Genomic DNA, 19178 nt, shown 5'->3' on the forward strand with positions numbered 1-19178 from the left:
TATGCTCACAACTCAAATATACAAATAATATTAATTTTTATCATATTAACAGAATATTGATTTTTGTCAAGTTCTCAATTAAGAAATTATATTTTAGAGCTTTGAGTATGATCTAAATATTTTATTATTTAATTTTGAATATTTATTAAATATTATTAGCATCCATATTTTTTAGCTTGTACTTTTCTTACAATTTTGGAGTAGTCTTGAAAGAGTTAATTGTTTAGTTCTTCACCATTTGTGAGGGGATAATGATTATAAAGATATTTTATAATTATTATTTTAATTTTTTATCACGTACTATTTTCTAAAAAATTATTTGCTTGAAGAAACAAGTCCTAAATTTATTTTTTATTTTATAAAAGCTTACAAATAAATTTATAAGACAAATTTATTTGTAAAGTGTGAAGGAAGTAATTGTTTTTGTTTTATTTGGTGATATTTAATTTTGAGACATATACATTAAGCTTTTTATTATTACAAATAAATTTGGTTTATGCATGAGAATGAATTTATAGGATATGAATAAGTTTAGGAGAATTTATGTTAGCTCTTCATAACTAATAGTGGAAATAATGGTCTTAATGTGTCTATTTAGTAGTAGTAGCAATAGCAACAATAATATTCTTGGAAGGGCAATTAGAATGAATTTATTTTAAAATAATGTATTATAATTAGACTCTACAATTGTGAATTACTTAAGTATTATTTGTTTCTTTTTTCTTATTAAGTCTGTGTAACTCATTCTTGTATTTATTTATTTATTTTATCATTAAATAATCAAATTGTAGACTACTAGAATCTGGAAAGATAAGTTCATCCTAATAGAATCTCCATTAGTATGCCCTCATTGTGTAGCCTCATTTCTTTTATTTTTGTTATATTTGACTTTTTGTAGTTGTAAAGGAGTTATATTTTATTTTGGTTATGTAATAGATATTTTAGTATTGATATTATAAAAAATATTGAATCACATTGGATGTGGTTAAGTTATAAACTGATTCTAATAAATTATCATATTTTAGAATGATGAAGTTACAGTCTTAGCAATCACACTCCTACTACCTTGGATGGAGGGAAATATTCTTAAGAAATATTATTTGGTTAGGTCCCACCTATTCTTATATTTGGACATTTGGATGGTTATCTTATACTCTAAATCAATTTAGACAAAAAAAAAGAAGAAAAAGAAGAAGATAAGTTTGGTAAGTGAAGTAGACAATGTATACTTATATGGTATCCTTACAAGGAAAAAAGGTGGTACATTTATGATTTGAAAAGATATAAGTATTTCAATTCTTAAAATGTGTTTTGTGAAAATGAATTTTTATATGTTACATGTTGTCTTGATATATACAACATAGCTTATGCATCAACACTTTTGTGGAATAATGGACTCCATGTAACTAATGATCTAGCATGTATATGTATGATGCAAAGGAGAGTAATAAAGACAAAAAGTATTAATATCATAATATGAAACGTGCCTTATACTATAGAAAATTTTGACAAAAAATCTCTTGAACAACTTGGAGTGTAGTTACAAGAAGTGTTAACTGTTAATCATTAAGAAAACAACAAAAGATCACATGTCACACTATGAGTTTATTAATGACCTTATTGTTTATTTACTCACATTATCTAAGTTTTATTTTAATTAAATTGAAATCACTTATTTGTTTTCACAAATCACAAGAAGTATTAACCATTAAAAAACCAAAAGATCACATATACTGCATTATGAGTTTTGCTAAAAAAGTAATTTCTCATTCATGCACATCACCTATATATGCCTTTAGGTACATTATATCCTCTTGCACAGTATGACTTGTTATAATTTTTTTTATAAGAAGTGGATAATTTCTTATAATAGTTTATGATGATGGGCTCATTTGGTTCACTAAAGCTACGCCAAATTCTCATTAGTAAAGTACTGTGATCCAAGAGATAAATGCTTTAGAAAGGATAGAAACTTGTGCATTTGTTGTCAAGAAAAAGATAACAGATACAAATGAATGTCAAAATTAAGTACAACTCAAATAATATAATTGAATATTATGGGACAAGGCAAGTTGTTTAAGGAGATAACTAGAAAGAAATAATTATTACAGCAAAACTTTTGTATCCATAGCAAAGATGATGACTACATGTATTTTTTTTGTTATAATAGCTGTTAGATCATAAATGTTGCAACAAATGAACGATTATAATAATTTTTTATATGGTGATCTTGATAAAAAAAGTTTGTATGTAGTTACTATTTAGATTTTTTGTCAAGATCCTAGAAAAGTTTATAGGTTACAAATTTCTTTTCTAGTTTGTAAAAATTGTTATTGCATTGAAAAAAATAAGGATTTAAGTAATCATATGGATAAAAATATGATTTTAGTCTCTCACTTTTTTGTTTGGTATCAAAATAGTTCTTATGCTTTCATTTATTTCAATTTAGTATTTTATATTTTGTCTTTGCAATCATTTGTTGTCAATTTTTTATTACATGTAATATCAACTTCACTTTTAAGTTTAAAATATAAAATCCTAACCCTAAGATCATCTCTTAGAGAAAATATATCAAAAGTTAAATCTCAAAGTTGTAAGTAATTTTATTTTATTTTTGCAAAATGAATGAAAATGAACTAAAAAATAGAGGAATAATTCATATTGAAGCTTAATCTCATCTTGAAGTTGACAAAGATAAAATAGCTAATGAAGAAAATAGTGAAGACAAAAGTTATAATAGGAATGAGATTGACTTAAAGTATAATGATTTTTTAGAGGTCTACAAATTAGCATAGTATAGATTTTTTTTAATAGAGATGGTGATTCTTTTTTATGTATAAGATAATGTTGGAACTCAAGGAGAGTACCTACTTGATGAAGGGTTACATAATTCATTTGAGAAAATGATCAAGATAAGAGTAAAGAATTATTAAGTGATACAAACTCAAATGATGAAGATCCAACTGATAAAAAAGATGACCCTAATTTAATAAAAAAACTTGAGTATGGATATGTGACTTTTAAGTTAGGATGGTGTTTAGAAATTTATTTGTGTTCTAAAAGATTATTCACTATTATATAATGCATTAAGGTATAGAGATAAAGTTTGTTAAAAATGATGAAGTAAAATCACAGCCAAATGCATGAGATGTGATTGGAAAATTTTATGCTTTTGAGTTTAAAACATCAATTTATTTTAGGTAAAAATATTTAATGATCAACACACTTGCACAAGATCCATGAAGATTCCTCAAACATCTTCATGGTTGAGAAATCCTTTTTTAAGGTAACTTTAAATATTTCAAGGTATCGATATTATAAATACATCACAGAGACATAAGTCATAAATATGTCACATGGCGTATAGGACATGGTTGAGACCTCAAGCACTCATGGAGGATAGTGAAAAAGATAATACATGGTTATGAGATTATTGTCAAGAGTTTAAAAATTCAAATAGAAAAAACACAATTCAACTTGGTGTGAATAGACTAGCGCATGGTTTACTCCCTATATTTGATAGAATGTCAATTTGTTTCATTGCTTGTAAAGAGGATTTCCTACATAGATGTAAACCAATGATTGGAGTAGATGATTACTTTTTGAAAGGCTATTTGGGGGGCCAAATTTTATTTGCATAAAATGACAACAATGGATTATTTTCAATTGCATTTGTGGTGACGCTGAAGGAGAATAAGAATACTTGATCTTGTTTTCTTAAAAAATTGTTGGATGATATTGGACAATAATGGATTATTTTCAATTGCGTTTATGGTGATGCTTATGGTGATGCTGAAGGAATTCATACTTGATCTTGTTTTCTTACAAAATTGTTGAATGATATTAGACAACATGAAAATAGAGAATGGACTTTCTCATAAGTGATAGGCAAAAGGTAAACATAATATTAAAAACTTAAAATAAGATTAAAAATAAGTTTGTTGAAAGATATATTTAGAATTTCTTTATTATTAAACTTGTTAACAAATGTATTACTTTTTTTTATAATTTAATTTGAATATTTGATCCAACTAATAACTTTTTTTCAACTTTTAATTTGTTCATTTTTTATTTAATTTGTGCAATTTACATTGAATTAAAATAGTTTATGAATATTCTAACTCACTATATTTTACAGGCTTTGTTTAGCCTGGAAACATGAAGTGACATGCATATTTATATAATTTTTTTTGTGTAATTAATTTATTATTTTATGAGAATTCTTCTCATTATTTATTGGGTAATATTATTATGGAGGCTAAATTTACATTAAAGGAATGCATAGCCCTTGTGGTCGTGTATCTTCGTAAAATTAATACGTGTCGATTAGAACTCTAAGCTATGTTTGGATGTTCGTAACTGATTAGAGTAAAATAAGATAAAAATAAAATAAATATAATTAAAATATTTTGATTGTTTGGATAATTTTGTAATAGAATTGTAAAAAAAAATAATTATCCTATGTTTTCAAATTGATAAAAAAGAAAAAAGAAAGAGGATGTTGCCTCAAATAAAATGATATATATTTAAATTTTTTTATGGAATTCTATTCTATTTAAAATAATTTAAATAATAAACTTAACATCTTTTCATTCTATTTTGTTATGTTCCACCCTTTTTTTAAATGCAAATATATAGTTTTCAATGTTTTAAAGGTTGATTAGTTGACTAATTTTTTATAACATTACTTGATACCAATGATGAATCTCTAAAAAAAAAAAAATGGGAACAATCTTTGTTAACATTGACTAATCATGTAGCTAATTGATCAATTGTGAAACAAACTAATTTATTTTCATAGATTGTTAGATGCAGTTTATGATTGAAATTTTTATTTGTAAAAAATTTTTAAAAAATGGTTATCAAGTGATCTGATTTTCAAATTTTCCCTTCAAACTAGTAATATAAACCATTTTAATTGTGATTTTTATATCTAATTTTTATTAAAAAGGAAAATATGTAATTTCCTAAATATATTAATCATTTTGAACATGAAATATTAAATCAGTTTAATTTAATGAATTGAAAAAAAAAACAATTTTTAAAAATTAAAAAAGTTATCCTATGTTAAAAGTTAGGGCATGTTATTGGTCTTATCTAGAATTTAGAGCATAGTTAGATTATTAAGAATTTAACTGATTAAATACGAATAATATAACTATAATTTTTAAAATATATTATTATTACTTTTAAATAAAATCTAGTGTATTTTTCTTATCATTAATATGTGAAACATACAAATTAAGATCTAAAAATTGTGCAGTAACATGGCTGATTTCTCAAACTCAATATAAGCACTTTCGTGACGACATCACACACTACAACTGACACCACCTTTGTTTCACAAATTAATATTGCTTGGCCTGATTATTTTAAAAGCTTAAATACTATTTTTATAGTTTAAATTTAAAATAAAATTTTAAAATTAAAGTTATTTAGAGTTTGTTTGATTTAGTTTTAATTTTTAATTTTTAAAATTTATATTTTAAAATAATTCTATAAAACTGTTTTTAAAAAAATAAAATAAAATAAATTTTGTTTGATAATTTAATTTTTAAAATTATTTTTACTTAGAACTTGTTTGTTTTCTTTTTTTAAATAGAGTTTTTAGTTTTTAAAATTAAAAAATAGAAAAACTTGCTTGTTAATGTAAGGTTTAAAACTATTTTTGAAAATTAATTTTTGCTTTCAGTTTTTAAAACTGAAAAATAAAATTGCTATTTAAGTGTTTTTGTTTTTTATTTTTCTGTTTTTTTTTCTAAAACTAACAAAAGTCTAACAAAAAATAATTTTAAAAACTAAATTATCAAATAAATTTTATTTTATTTTTCTAAAAATAGTTTTATAAAATATTTTTAAAATCTAATTTTTAAAATTAAAAATCAAAACTAAATCAAACAAACCCAGACTTTTTATTAGTTTTAGAAAGAAAAACAGAAAAATAAAACACCTATGTTTCTGACTAACAAAAAGTCTGGGTTTGTTAGTTTAAAACACTTTTACATTAAAAATTTTCAATTATATATTATTCAATGTTAAAATTTGAAAAAAAAAGAATTAAAAAATTAGCTGAGAATTATTAAAAACTTTCTAATTTTTTAATTTTTTATTTATAAAAAAGAAAAAGAAAACTACTACATACATATAAATCAGAGTATTGGCGTGCTTAGCCACTGATACTTGGACAACAATATGCCAAGGGATGAGCTGTCTGTGAACAGTAGAACCAATGTCACCGACTTCAATCATAATTCCTACGAAAGATGACAAATCCAAAACAAACAATTTCGCCCATTGTATGTTTGCATCCACCAAAACCGTAATAAATGCATAAAGTTTCACGATGTTACACCTTTCTCAGATAGTCAATTCAACTATGTTGCGTTGCAATATAGTCAAATAATCTCTTAAATTTTTATTTCAGTTCATTTTTTTCTATTTTAAAATGATTTTAGTATTCGCATTTCTTAAAAAGTGATTCCAAAACATGCACGAAACTAATACACTAACCGTGTTATATTGAAATCTAACATAGTCTTAGGAAAGGTTGTTTCTGGGTGCGTGCAAGCTGACAAGGATAAAGCGAATGATTCGTGAGTGCTTGTTATCTTGTTGAATCTACACGAGATAAAGTTATTGCTCTTTAAGGGGAACAGGAACAATGAATCTATTTTTCTTTTAAAACTTCGTACTTACATTTACATTTCAAAATTTAATTTTTCAGTAACAAACCTTATCAATAATGGTGATTATATTATAGCATGATAACTTAATCTTAGATCTTAAATTTAATTAAAATTAAAGTGATAAATTAACTTATCATCACTAAATTAAGCAGTAATCAATGTAGTTTGAGAGTTTGAGGGGTTAAAACAACCAAACACCAAACATTGCCTAAGGGGTGTGGAAGTGACAAAGAAAGAGAGAGAAACTTCGTGGAAACAACCTCCACCCTTCGTCTACATCAATCAACATATCCATTGTTACCATTTATCAATCACTGCCACTGATATCGACTCGCCCACCATATACCCACCCTAATGCTCTTCAACTTCCACTACCTCACTCTCTCACACTACTTCCTGCCCCTTCAAGGTATCATTTTTATTTTCACATTTTCCATACAGTTTCTGATGTGTCAATGTAACGTTGTTAAGTTTGCAAAGTATATTTCTTTCTTATAGATTAATGTGAATTAAAAGAAATTAAAACAAAGAAAGATAATGGATGAAGTAGAAATCAGTGTTAGTGAATTAAAATGTAGATTAGAAGAGTATGTACATTAATTATTGGGTTGAACATGAATGAGAATAGTTTTGAGAGATTTGATTTGAATGCGTTAATGGGTTGTTGAGTTTCCTTAGGATAAAGAATTTATGGGTGGATCAATTTCAAAAAGGAGGAGTTCAAGGCAACGTTCATCCTCGAGGTTTTTTCCGCAGTATCAATCACCTTATTTGCCACAAAGCCAAGATCATGGGTCTGTGAGTCATTATGGGCATTCATCTCAAGGCTATGGTGGTGGTCATGCTCCAGAGCAAGGAAAAGGGTCAGATAGGAAGTTTTCAAGGATAGGTGATAATTATAATAGCTTGGACCAGGTAACTTTTTTTATGATTCCTTGTTGTCAATGTATGAAATGGCTTAAATGCAGAATAAATTGGGTCATGGGTGTACTGTGCAATGTCTTTGTAGAATCTGTTTCAGGGTTTATACTGGATGAAATTGTCCCTTCATTTTGTGTTTAAGCTTATAGGGTTTGAGAAACAAGAGCCTATTATTTTAGTTCAGGTCTTGAATCATTGAGAATTTGAAAAAGCCGAGAAAACGTTTTCTTTTCTTCATCGTGTAACTATATTTTTAACTGTTATCTAGATGTTGCCATTGTAAAGATGGTAATGAATTTGCTTGCTAAAAGAAATGATTTCATCTTGTTGTCTATTTTCTGCAAGTTTTATGCAGGTCTTTTGGTTCATGTCATTGCTCTATTTCAGGATGTAAATGTTAGATTACTATGGTGACTTGTGTTACTACACCATTAAGAATTTAAATTCTTATGTTTATTTGACATTCTTAAAATTTTCCTTATTGGAAGGTAACTGACGCTCTTGCAAGTGCTGGCCTAGAGTCTTCCAATCTCATTGTTGGTATTGATTTTACAAAGAGCAATGAGTGGACAGGTTTTGCTTTGTTTGACTAATCTCCGTCATTTTCTTTTCTTTATTTTTCTGTAATTGTGTTAACATGCACTGCATAACTTGCTTTTGTATTAGGTGGAAGGTCATTTCAAAGGAGATGTCTGCATCATATTGGTCATGAACAAAATCCATATGAACAAGCTATATCTATCATTGGCAAAACATTATCTTCCTTTGATGAGGATAACTTAATTCCCTGTTTTGGTTTTGGAGACGGTAACTGAGAAACATTCTTATGAAATTCATTCATCCCTTAGAATCTAATATAATGTCTCCAGGTGAGTTATATTGTGTTTGGGTTTCATATTGGCAGCTTCAACACATGACCAGGAAGTATTTAGTTTCTATTCTGATGAGAGATTTTGTCAAGGATTTGAAGAAGTGTTGGCACGGTACAGAGAATTGGTCCCTCAATTAAAGCTTGCAGGTATTGGAAATTGGAACATTGCTCAAATTTCATTTCCCCCTCTTCTTTCTGTATTTCCTATCAGCTCTTTGCTTATGTTATTTTTGCCCCTAACTCATGGCAGGACCAACATCATTTGCCCCAGTCATTGAGATGGCAATCACCATAGTGGAGCAAAGTGGAGGCCAATACCATGTCTTACTGATTATAGCAGATGGGCAGGTAGAGCATTATCTGAATTGAAATTAAAAAGTATTTACTGTCAAAATTTATCCCAAATTTTATTGATGGTTTTCCTTTATTTGGAGGGGTGGGGGGTTGAGGTGTTGAATATTTAGATCTTCTTGAAATACTACAATTACTTGACACTTGTTCATTTTTAAGTAACCAAGTGAATACAAACATTTGTGGTAGTCGGTCTGTGGTGGAGCGAGAGAATTTTATTTTAGGAGGGCTAAATCGAAAACTTAATTTGTTAAGGGAACTATGCTTTATCATGGAAAAAGAATTACATGTAAGTTTGTGTATCCCCTTGGCAAACTCTTCCTTCTGCCTCAGGTAGTAGTAACCCAAAAGCAATATATTTTCAGAACAAGGTTAGATTATTGGCTAATTGGATGCTTTCATAACTCAATTTTGATTTAAAATTGAAAACATTTTAGCACTTAATTGGATGCTTTTATCACTTATTGCAGGTGACAAGGAGTGTTGACACCGCAAACGGGCAGTTGAGTGCTCAAGAAAAGAATACTGTAGAAGCTATTGTGAAAGCTAGGTAATTGTCTTTCTGTGTCGCTTTATTCCTTCTTGGTAATCATATTTCTAAATTACTGTCATCACCAAACAAAAATGTCTTTATTGCCAGTGAATATCCCTTGTCAATAATATTAGTTGGAGTTGGAGATGGGCCGTGGGATATGATGAAAGAATTTGATGATAACATCCCTGCCCGTGTATTTGATAATTTCCAGGCAAGTATCTCCTGTTCAAATGTTCTCAGTTCTGCCACTTCTATATAGAGCACATTCTGTTTATGCTATTTAGTAATTATAAACTTGATTTTTATTTTTTGTTTTTTCTTTTGTAGTTTGTGAATTTCACAGAAATAATGTCAAAGAACATGGATCGATCCAGAAAGGAAGCAGAGTTTGCACTTGCTGCCTTGATGGAGATACCCTCCCAATATAAGGCAACTCTTGAGCTTAATCTATTGGGGTAGATAACGACCTTGAATTATTTTCTACTTAGGCTTTGCTGCATTGGTTTATGAAGCCATCTAAGGTGTATTATTTTTCAAACAGTGCTCATAGAGGGAAAGCTATAGACAGGATTCCTCTACCACCACCCCTTTATGGTGCAGCACCTTTCAACTCCCCAAAAACTTCACGTCAAAACAGTTTTCGTCCCAGTGCACCATCTCACAGACATGATGTTAGCGCAAATCCTCCAGCAACTTCTGCTTCTGATAATCAGGTACATCAATTCTTTGCTTTCTCTTGCTGCTGGTCTTTCTTTTAGTTTGCTATCACGAGAAATACTAGCATCAGACTTTTTGTTATTAGTAAAAATTTATTGAAAATAACAAAAATTATGTGAGCCTCATTCATCGTTTAATGAATCTCATTCATACTTTGGTATTTGTCAATAACTTTCAATAAATAATAGTGTTAGAAAGATTATGTTAAGAGTGTGCTCTTAGCACTGCTCTTATAATCACTGCAGTAGCATGTCTATGTTTCCTTGTCATGTAGGAAGTTTATTTTCTGGTTCACAGTGGCACTCAAGAGTAGAGACTTTAATATACATGATATAATGCAAAGTCAAACCATATAAAGTATAAACCATTCTGTTATGTAATCCTTGCAGTTTTGTCCCATTTGCCTCTCCAATCCTAAGGATATGGCCTTTGGTTGCGGGCATCAGGTTAGCTTTTTCCCCTAACATACATTAATGATGATTCAATGCTTATTATTTATGTGAATCATCTTTATTAATATGCAGACATGCTGTGAATGTGGACAAGATCTTGAGTTGTGCCCCATTTGCAGAAGTACCATTGATACTAGAATAAAGCTTTATTAGAAGATATCACTGAAAACTTGTTCATGGGTTTTCATGTTGAGGTATGAAACTGGGTTTTATGCAAATTTCTTGGTGATGAGGGAGGGCAGGTGGAAAAGGCTCCTCATTGTAAATACTTTTGGTATTTCATATATTCAAGTCAATGCTTTGAGCGCATTTTATGCTAGAATCGGGTTCTGCGTTGTTATATCATAATAATTGTGGCAATTCATCGATATAATAATGCTCCATGCTTCGTGATGTTAGCTTGTTTCATTATCATTTCCTATGTTTATTCACACGAGTTCAAATAAAACAATTACTTATTTTACCAGTTTCTTGAGATAGTTTTTGAAAAATAAACAATTATTTTTTCAAAAATAATCATATCCAAACATACACGTAGAATTAACATCCATACCATAAGTGATGTTTGTAAAACAACCTATGAAGCATGGACCTCTCTCTTTTTCAAAGTATAGCGGTGTTTGACACATTTCTGACACTAACATTTTTCAAATATTTGTGCGACCCATGTGGGAATATCCAGATGGCGTGAATGTTTTATTTGTTTTTGTTTTTCAACATAGTGTGAATGACATGAATGATGTGGTTTGCGGCTTTCGCAGCATGATCTGGTGAATTCCTAAGTAGTCCGTAGAATTTACTTGTCACGTGAACGTTTCATATGTGATCGTACTAATGTTGGGAACTGGAAGGAAGGCACATTTGTCTTCTTTTTATTTTTTTTGGCTTAGTTACACTTAGTTTCTTAGATATATGCAATTTTGATTCTTTTAGTTTTAATTGTTTTATTTAATATTTCAGTTTTATAATTCAAATTAAGTCTCTCATCTCACAATCTTATTTAATAATTAACAAAAAAAAAAATAGAAATATGATATATGGTTGATCTATCTAAATTAGTAAAGAAAAATTTATAAAATACTTGAAAACAAATAATAAATAAAATATATAAAATATTATTTTTATTTAGTTATTTTATATACTCTTTTTTTGAATTTGCAAAAACTAATGATATATTATATTTTTATTAATTATTTGAAAGAATTTTAGGAGAGACTTAATTTGAATAATTAAAAGATAAGTTTAATTTTGGTGTATTGTCAATGTAAATATTTTTACACTGTCAATTAAATAGAGTACACCATAGATATGATTTTTATATTAATTATAAAAGAAATTAAAGACTTGTTAATATGGCAATTTATGATTAGGTGACTATATAAAATATTTTATACTCTTAGTGTATTTAAATTAAATTTTAAAAGAATTATGATGACAAATAATAACTAAAGGAATTGAAATTATACATAAACTATCGAATGAAAATTTTATTTTATTTTTTAACAAGTGGAATCAATTTGGGATCAATTTTATTTTATTTTAATTTTTTGTCATTAAGGGAGGGGGAGGGGGAAGAAGATATGAAAAATTTTAAGATTCAGAATTCAAACTTGAATCATCTTGCAGGGCTTGTTCGGCTTCACCTTTGGGTTTGATTAAGTAAATAATTATTTACAGGGCTTGTTCGGCTTCAACTTTCAACCAATTTCGTACCTTCTCAATTAACTATTTGATTATTGATCAAAAAATAATAAATTAACTAACTGATCACATCTTTCTTTTGCGGTTTCTTAAGTTAGACACTCTTCTGGTCAAATGTCACTGCTAGAGTGATACAAATCTTTTAATTTAACCAATATAACTCTTAGGAATTTCAGTCAAATCTATGTAGAATATTGATATTGAAAGTGAAATTTAAAAGGGAAAAAAATGGTTATTAATTATGGCAATTTCATGTAAAAAAATTAGTTGTAACATACATTCTAAAATATTAGAAATATAACTTAAAGCTACCCCTTCTTTAATATACCCTTTATATTAAAAGAGCAATAACTTGAAAAAATAGTAATCACATCAACCAAAAGATTGTGATGTGGAACGATAAACAGGGAAGATAGTCACTTATATTGTTATCCACTGAATCGATTCTTGCATGAACCCGACTCAATTGGATCTAACAACGCACTGAAATGTTATCATATCAGCTTGAGTTGACTACAATTTAGCCAAATTGATTGCACCCTTTCAAGTGTGTGACTACTAGTAAGTCGGCTCCAAGCCAAACATAGTGCTAGAAAAGGACCCTCCCTAGCAATCTTATGACCATCACCTTCTGCTATATCACATGGCATATGAATACATGTGCTTCCTGTCTTGCAGTAAAATCATGTTCACTATCCTATTTTTCTTGGTTTGTTTTGGATTCAGTGATGGTGCCAATGTAAGATCCTCCCAGGGGAGGAAAGGGCAGTGGCAACTGCTACTTAACAGCACTGGTGTGGTTGGTATGCACATGGCTTTAACCTACAAAAACACTGTCATAATGTTTGATCAAACAGGAGCTGGCCAATCTAATTACCAACTTCACAAACGCTTCAATGGAAGCAGGTGCACCAGAAGCCACAATGATTTGTTGGACTCAACATGCTATGCTCACTCTGTTGAGTATGACATTAGTGCCAACAATGTGAGACCTTTGAGGCTTGACACTGACCCTTGGTGTTCCTCAGGTTCATTCCTAAGCAATGGAACAGTTTTACAAACAGGTGGGTATGGCAATGGTGCCAAAAGGGTCAGACTCTATAGGCCATGTGGGAATCACCAATGTGATTGGATACAAACAAAGAAAAGTCTATCTGATGAGAGGTGGTATGCTTCTAGTCAGATACTTCCAGAGCATGACAGGGTGGTGGTTGTTGGAGGAAGAAGAGTTTTCACTTATGAATTTGTACCAAAAATTAGTCCTGGAGAAAAATCTTTTGACCTTCCATTCTTGCACCAAACCAATGACAGGAATTTAGGAGGGAACAACCTCTATCCCTTCCTTCACCTTTCATCAGATGGCAACTTGTTCATTTTCGCCAATCGCGATTCCATCCTACTCAACTTGAGACGAAACAAAGTAATCAAGACCTTCCCCAGGATTCCAGAAAAAGGGTCAAGAAACTACCCCAGCTCTGGCTCATCTGTGTTACTTCCATTGGACCATAGAGATAACTTCAGAAAGGTAGAAGTTATGGTGTGTGGAGGTTCGGCCACTGGAGCAGTTAAAGCAGCTAGTAAACGAAGATTCTTGGAAGGTTTAAGATCATGTGGGAGAATGGTTATCACAGGGAACAATAACAAGTGGGATATGGAGTACATGCCCAAACCACGTCTCCTACATGACATGCTGATTCTCCCTACTGGTAACATTCTGATTATAAATGGAGCTAAACATGGGTGTGCAGGATATGACAATGCTAGAAATGCTTCTCTTGAACCTTATCTTTATAGTCCAAACAAAAGACTAGGAAAAAGGTTCACTGTCCTTAGGTCCACCAAGATAGCCAGAATGTATCACTCGTCAGCTACAATTCTTCATGATGGGAGGATCTTGGTTGCTGGTAGTAACCCTCATGGGAGGTACACTTTTCACAATGTGGCATACCCAACTGAACTCAGACTTCAAGCATTTGTTCCACACTACATGGACAAGAGGTACCATAACTTGAGGCCTAGTAACTTGACTATAGAATATGGTGGTGGCATTCACCATGCAATTGGGTATGGTAAAGAGTTTAGAGTTAGGTTCTTGTTGAGGAAGAGGCCTAGCAATGAGGTGGTGTTTAGTGCCTATGCCCCACCATTTACCACGCATTCCTTTGCCATGAACCAAAGGATGTTGAAGCTGAGGTGCAAGAGCTTGGTGAGAAGTGGTGGTGGGTGGGTGGTGGCAGTATTGGAAGCTCCACCATCACCCCATGTTGCACCTTCTGGTTATTACTTGCTCACTGTTGTGAATGGTGGAATTCCAAGCATGTCTCAGTGGGTTCAGTTTGCACACGCCTAGGCTTGTCTTTGTTCAATACTTCAATCTTTTCTGGGGATCATGCTTCAGATACTAGTTAATGAAGAAATTTTCTCATAGGGAAAACCCTCGAAGGAATGCTAATTTGTGTAATGGAAAAAGCTATAGTTAATTCTGCATGGATTAAAAGCTCTAGTTCACAATTGTATATGTCAACAAAATAATTTGAAAAGAGGAGTATACACAGTGGGGAATGGTACTTTTTTCTAGCACATTATTTCATAAGCTTATACCTTAATCCCCAAATCCTTACTAAATGAGGTGAAATATTCACACACCATGCATATATTCAATGCCAATAAAAGTTAGGAAGCACTTTAAACAAAGAGCTGTTTTAGATAGAAAAACGACCTTTAAATAACATTTAACTACCTTACCTCTCTCTGAAAAGTTAGCTCATTTACTTACTCTAAGTTTTGATATAATATTGAAACTTGGTCCCTTTAAGTTATAATATTGCAATTTAGTCGAAAACCACATATTAAGGTATGCTTCGCATTCTCAGCACTATCAAAACCTTGCTTGCTGAGAAGTTGTTGGGATCTCCTCCTTACAAATTGAATGGTAAAGTTCTGCCAGAAACTCTCGAATACACACTCACCAATACGACAGCGTCGTATTCAACAACTTATAGCTCTTCCTCATCGCAACAAAGCCATAAACAGGTTTGAAGAAGTGGCGTTTGAAGAGTTTTGGAATGTCGCAGTGAAGGAGGTGCAGAGAGAACCCATCGTGATTGGTGAAGACGAATCCACCGTTCAATATAAAAACTAAAATATATATTAATGGTTTGTATCATGGTAAATTCTTATGTACCCATAAAGTTTTTTATGGAGAAAATTTTTAATTAATAATATTTAAATGTGTTTAAATAATAAATTGTTATATTTATTGTATTTAAATAAGTTAAAGAATATTTCAGTTAAAATTAAATAAAATAAAATTTAAAATTAAAATAATAATATTATATTAATATTTTTTTTAATTTTATTATTATTAATATTTAATTATTAAATTAATATATTATTTAAATTTTTTTATTTATAATAAATATAAATTATTTAAATATAAATTATATTTTATTTAAAACTAAAAATTTATAAAAAATAAAATAAAAAATTTAATATACTATATATATGTATAATAAAACTATATAACAAATAATATAAATAATATAATTTTAAATAAATTATATATAATGATATTTTTTTAATTTCACACTTGTTTATTTTTTATTGATATAAATTTTTTGGATATAGTATCTATTAAAAAATTTTAAAGTACCGCAACACATTCATTTACATCACCGATAAGAAAATTCTTTACTTTCTTATTGTAAACTCCTATTTTACAATAATGTTAAAATTATTATATATTTATTTTTTCATTTAATAAAATATCAAATGAGTTAACACATTGTAAAATTTATTATTTTAAGTGATGACCTTTCTAGTATAATAACATATATACACATTTAAAATTTTCAAGATATAACTTTCAAATGATATGCTTTTCCTCCAATTTCAATAGTATAATTTTAGCATTGAGTTATTTTTCTCAAATTGTGATATATTTATTTCATGAATTTTATAATTATATTGTTAAGGAAAAATATATGATATTACGAATAAAAAACCTATTTTAGATAGAACAAGAACCTTTAAAAATACACTAAACTACCTTACTTTTTTATATAAAAATAATGTTAAAAATATTATATTTAATTTTTTTAAAAATAAAATATTAAATTAGTTGAAATTTAGTATTATAAACTATGACCTTTCTAGTGTAATAACATATATTCAAATTAAAATTTTCAAAATAATACTTTCAATAAATGTACTTTTCCTCCAATTTTAATCGTATATTTTACAATTAATAGAATTTTTATAACTAGTTATTATTAATGAAAAATATATGTTATTACAAAAAAAAAAAAACCATTTTAGATAGAAAATGTATTTTTAAAGAAACACTAAACAAATACAAATTACCTTTAAACTTAACCCAAAATAAAATACTACTCACCAAAAAAATTACCATTTTAAGTAACTCTAGAATACCTTGTATTAATACATAAAAGTAAAAGTTTAATTTTAGTACAATGTTACTATAAATACTTTTACACCATCAGCCAATTAGAATAAATTGTAATGTGATTTTTATTTAAATTATTAAAAAAATATTCCTATTAATATAATAAACTTTTATACTCTGAGTATATTAATATTAAGTTTTAAAAGTAGTGTTTAAAACATTATATTTAATTTTTATTTTATTTTAAAAATATTAATTAATTGTCACATAATAAATTTAAGATTTCATATTACAGGCAATAACTTTTTGACCCTAAGTTATAACACTTATGGATTGCCGGAGTATTTTTTTTTTTTCATATTTCAACATTCATTTTAACACATAAAATATGTTAAATAAATTATTATATATCATAAAAAATTACAAAAAATATATATATATATTTAATAATTAAAATTAAATTAAATTTTTATTAGAAATATAAAATTATTTTTAATAAAATTGAAACTTAATAAATATGATAAAAATGATTTATCAATTTTTTTATATTTAATATTTTTCATATAATATATGTGTATTTTGATCATGATAAAAATTCTGAAAATGATATTTTTATTGAGTTATGATTAAAAATAAAATATATCAAAGATAAATATATCAAGATATTTTCTTTAATACTTTATTAGAACCTATATTTTTAATGTAGCTGTACAATATCTGAGCTATTTAAAAAATATTTAGTAAATATTTTATAAATAATAATCACAAAATTATAAAAGCATGCATAATAATTATTAAATATAACATTTATTATCAAATTACAATCAATTTAATCAATTTTACATATAGATATTAGTAAATATATATATATATATATAATTAATATTTAAATGTTAAAATTAAAAAATAAATTAAAAATTATATTACATTTAATTTAGTTAGTTTAAAACAACTTTGTAAATAAAAATAATTAAAAATAAGAAAATTGAAAAAATAAAAAAAATATATAGATATATACACACGTGTGTGTATAATTTGCTATTTACGAAGCAATTTTATATTAACTGCACTGAAAATTAAAATCCATAATTTTACAATAGATATAAATATTATAATCATTTAATTTAAGTTGCTATTTTTATTTTTAGATTTATGTAAATAATTATAATTATAATTATACATACATATATATATATATATATATATATTGTTAATTTTAAATTGTTAAAATATAAAAAGTAAGTTTAGAATTATATTACATTGAATTTTTTTGTTAATAAAAATAATTAAAAAATATATGAATATTAATTTAAAATTACAACAATTGATAATATAATGTAATTATGCATTTTAATTTATTACATAGTTAATATATTATTTAATATTATAATGTAGGGTGTTTTTACACATATATGTGTATAATATTTTTGTCAATAAAAATAAGAATTATCAACAATTTTTTTGGACATAAGAGTGATAGCACTAACATTATTAGGGTTCATTGTTGTTTGTGCAAGCAATTTATCAGAATCTTAAGGCTGCATCTGATTCAATGAACTAGCCAATTGGTTAATATGATTTTCTAAGGTTTGAATAGTCCTTTTTGTTCTTCGTAGGAACTGTAAATTATTAACGGTCATCTATTTCATCAACTCTTCCAAGGTATGCTGGTCAGATTTGGGGTGCATTATGTTATTGTTGCACATGAGTGGACTGGAATTGATATTGCCTACTAGGTCCAACATTCTGCACACTAGAAAGTTATGGTTGTTGTTACTGTGCATTGTCCCATCTTAAGTTTCGATAATTTCTCCACCTTGAATTATATTTGTTTGAAAAGAGATTTCCAATTATTTTGTTGTTGCTATGAAGGTCTTTCGTTATATATATCTATAGCATAGGCTTGTGGATTGCCAAAATGAGAACCTTCTGTCTCGTCTCTTGTAATGTAGCGTAAGAATATATGGGGTTGTCAGAGTAAAAATACCACACAAATTTGCAGCGACTTGTGGAGGCTTTTGATTAATAGCTATTGCTTCATAATGGATGCAAGATTATCAAAATCTCTACCTCATTCACACCTCTTGTCATTAATGAATTGTTTTTAGTTGCAAACTATATATTGAGAAATCGAGTTCATGTTCTTAATCAAGTTCCATGCAACTTGTGGTGTCTTATTCATCAATCCTCTCCCTTGTTGCGGCAATCTTACTCCTATCTATTAGGCTCAATTCCTCATAGAAATATTAGATAAGTAGTTGATTACTCGCTTGGTGATGATCAGGGTAGCCTGAACACAATCTTTTAAATTTTTTTCGGTATTCGTAAAGTATTTTTCTATCCAAAAATGATCTCTTCAAGTTATTACAACTAGTAATAGATCTTAACTGCAAATAGTACAACCACTCCTCAGCTACACCAGTTAGAGAGAAAGGGAACACCTTATGTTTTACATGTCCTTCAAAAACTTTAGGCAACGTGATGGTAAAATAGATAATATAGAAGGTCTTCAAATGCTTATATGGGGTCTTCTCTTGCA

At 28.2% G+C, this 19178-nt stretch overlaps 2 protein-coding genes across 3 annotated transcripts; both read left to right on the top strand.

Moving 5' to 3' along the window:
* Positions 1-6988: 6988 nt before the first annotated feature.
* On the top strand, positions 6989-10856 carry LOC113850076 (E3 ubiquitin-protein ligase RGLG2-like). Of its 2 annotated transcripts, XM_027480431.1 has the most exons (12): positions 6989-7095; positions 7365-7601; positions 8096-8180; positions 8274-8414; positions 8512-8625; positions 8729-8826; positions 9300-9379; positions 9470-9575; positions 9692-9819; positions 9906-10077; positions 10471-10527; positions 10606-10686. In XM_027480431.1, exons 2-12 carry the CDS (start codon positions 7377-7379, stop codon positions 10684-10686), a joined length of 1287 nt encoding a protein of 428 aa, XP_027336232.1. In that variant the 5' UTR covers positions 6989-7095; positions 7365-7376. The 2 variants fall into 2 exon arrangements, with proteins under 2 accessions (XP_027336232.1, XP_027336239.1); XM_027480438.1 differs by lacking the exon at positions 6989-7095 and having other exon boundaries at positions 7377-7601; positions 10606-10856.
* Positions 10857-12877: 2021 nt separating this feature from the next.
* On the top strand, positions 12878-14584 carry LOC113867523 (aldehyde oxidase GLOX-like). The gene has a single exon (XM_027502907.1). It carries the CDS (start codon positions 12878-12880, stop codon positions 14582-14584), a length of 1707 nt encoding a protein of 568 aa, XP_027358708.1.
* Positions 14585-19178: the final 4594 nt, after the last annotated feature.

This window comes from Abrus precatorius, unplaced genomic scaffold (genome assembly GCF_003935025.1).
Source record: "Abrus precatorius isolate BTA unplaced genomic scaffold, Abrus_2018 Scaffold10, whole genome shotgun sequence".
NCBI lineage: Eukaryota > Viridiplantae > Streptophyta > Magnoliopsida > Fabales > Fabaceae > Abrus > Abrus precatorius.

Bases quoted from the DNA above. Each gene is read 5' to 3' on its own strand.
- LOC113850076 (XM_027480431.1), top strand. From the start codon at position 7,377: ATGGGTGGATCAATTTCAAAAAGGAGGAGTTCAAGGCAACGTTCATCC. The intron at 8,181-8,273 runs GTTTTGCTTTGT...CTTTTGTATTAG, and splicing joins AAAGAGCAATGAGTGGACAG to GTGGAAGGTCATTTCAAAGG. The intron at 8,415-8,511 runs GTAACTGAGAAA...TCATATTGGCAG, and splicing joins CTGTTTTGGTTTTGGAGACG to CTTCAACACATGACCAGGAA.
- LOC113867523 (XM_027502907.1), top strand. From the start codon at position 12,878: ATGGCATATGAATACATGTGCTTCCTGTCTTGCAGTAAAATCATGTTC.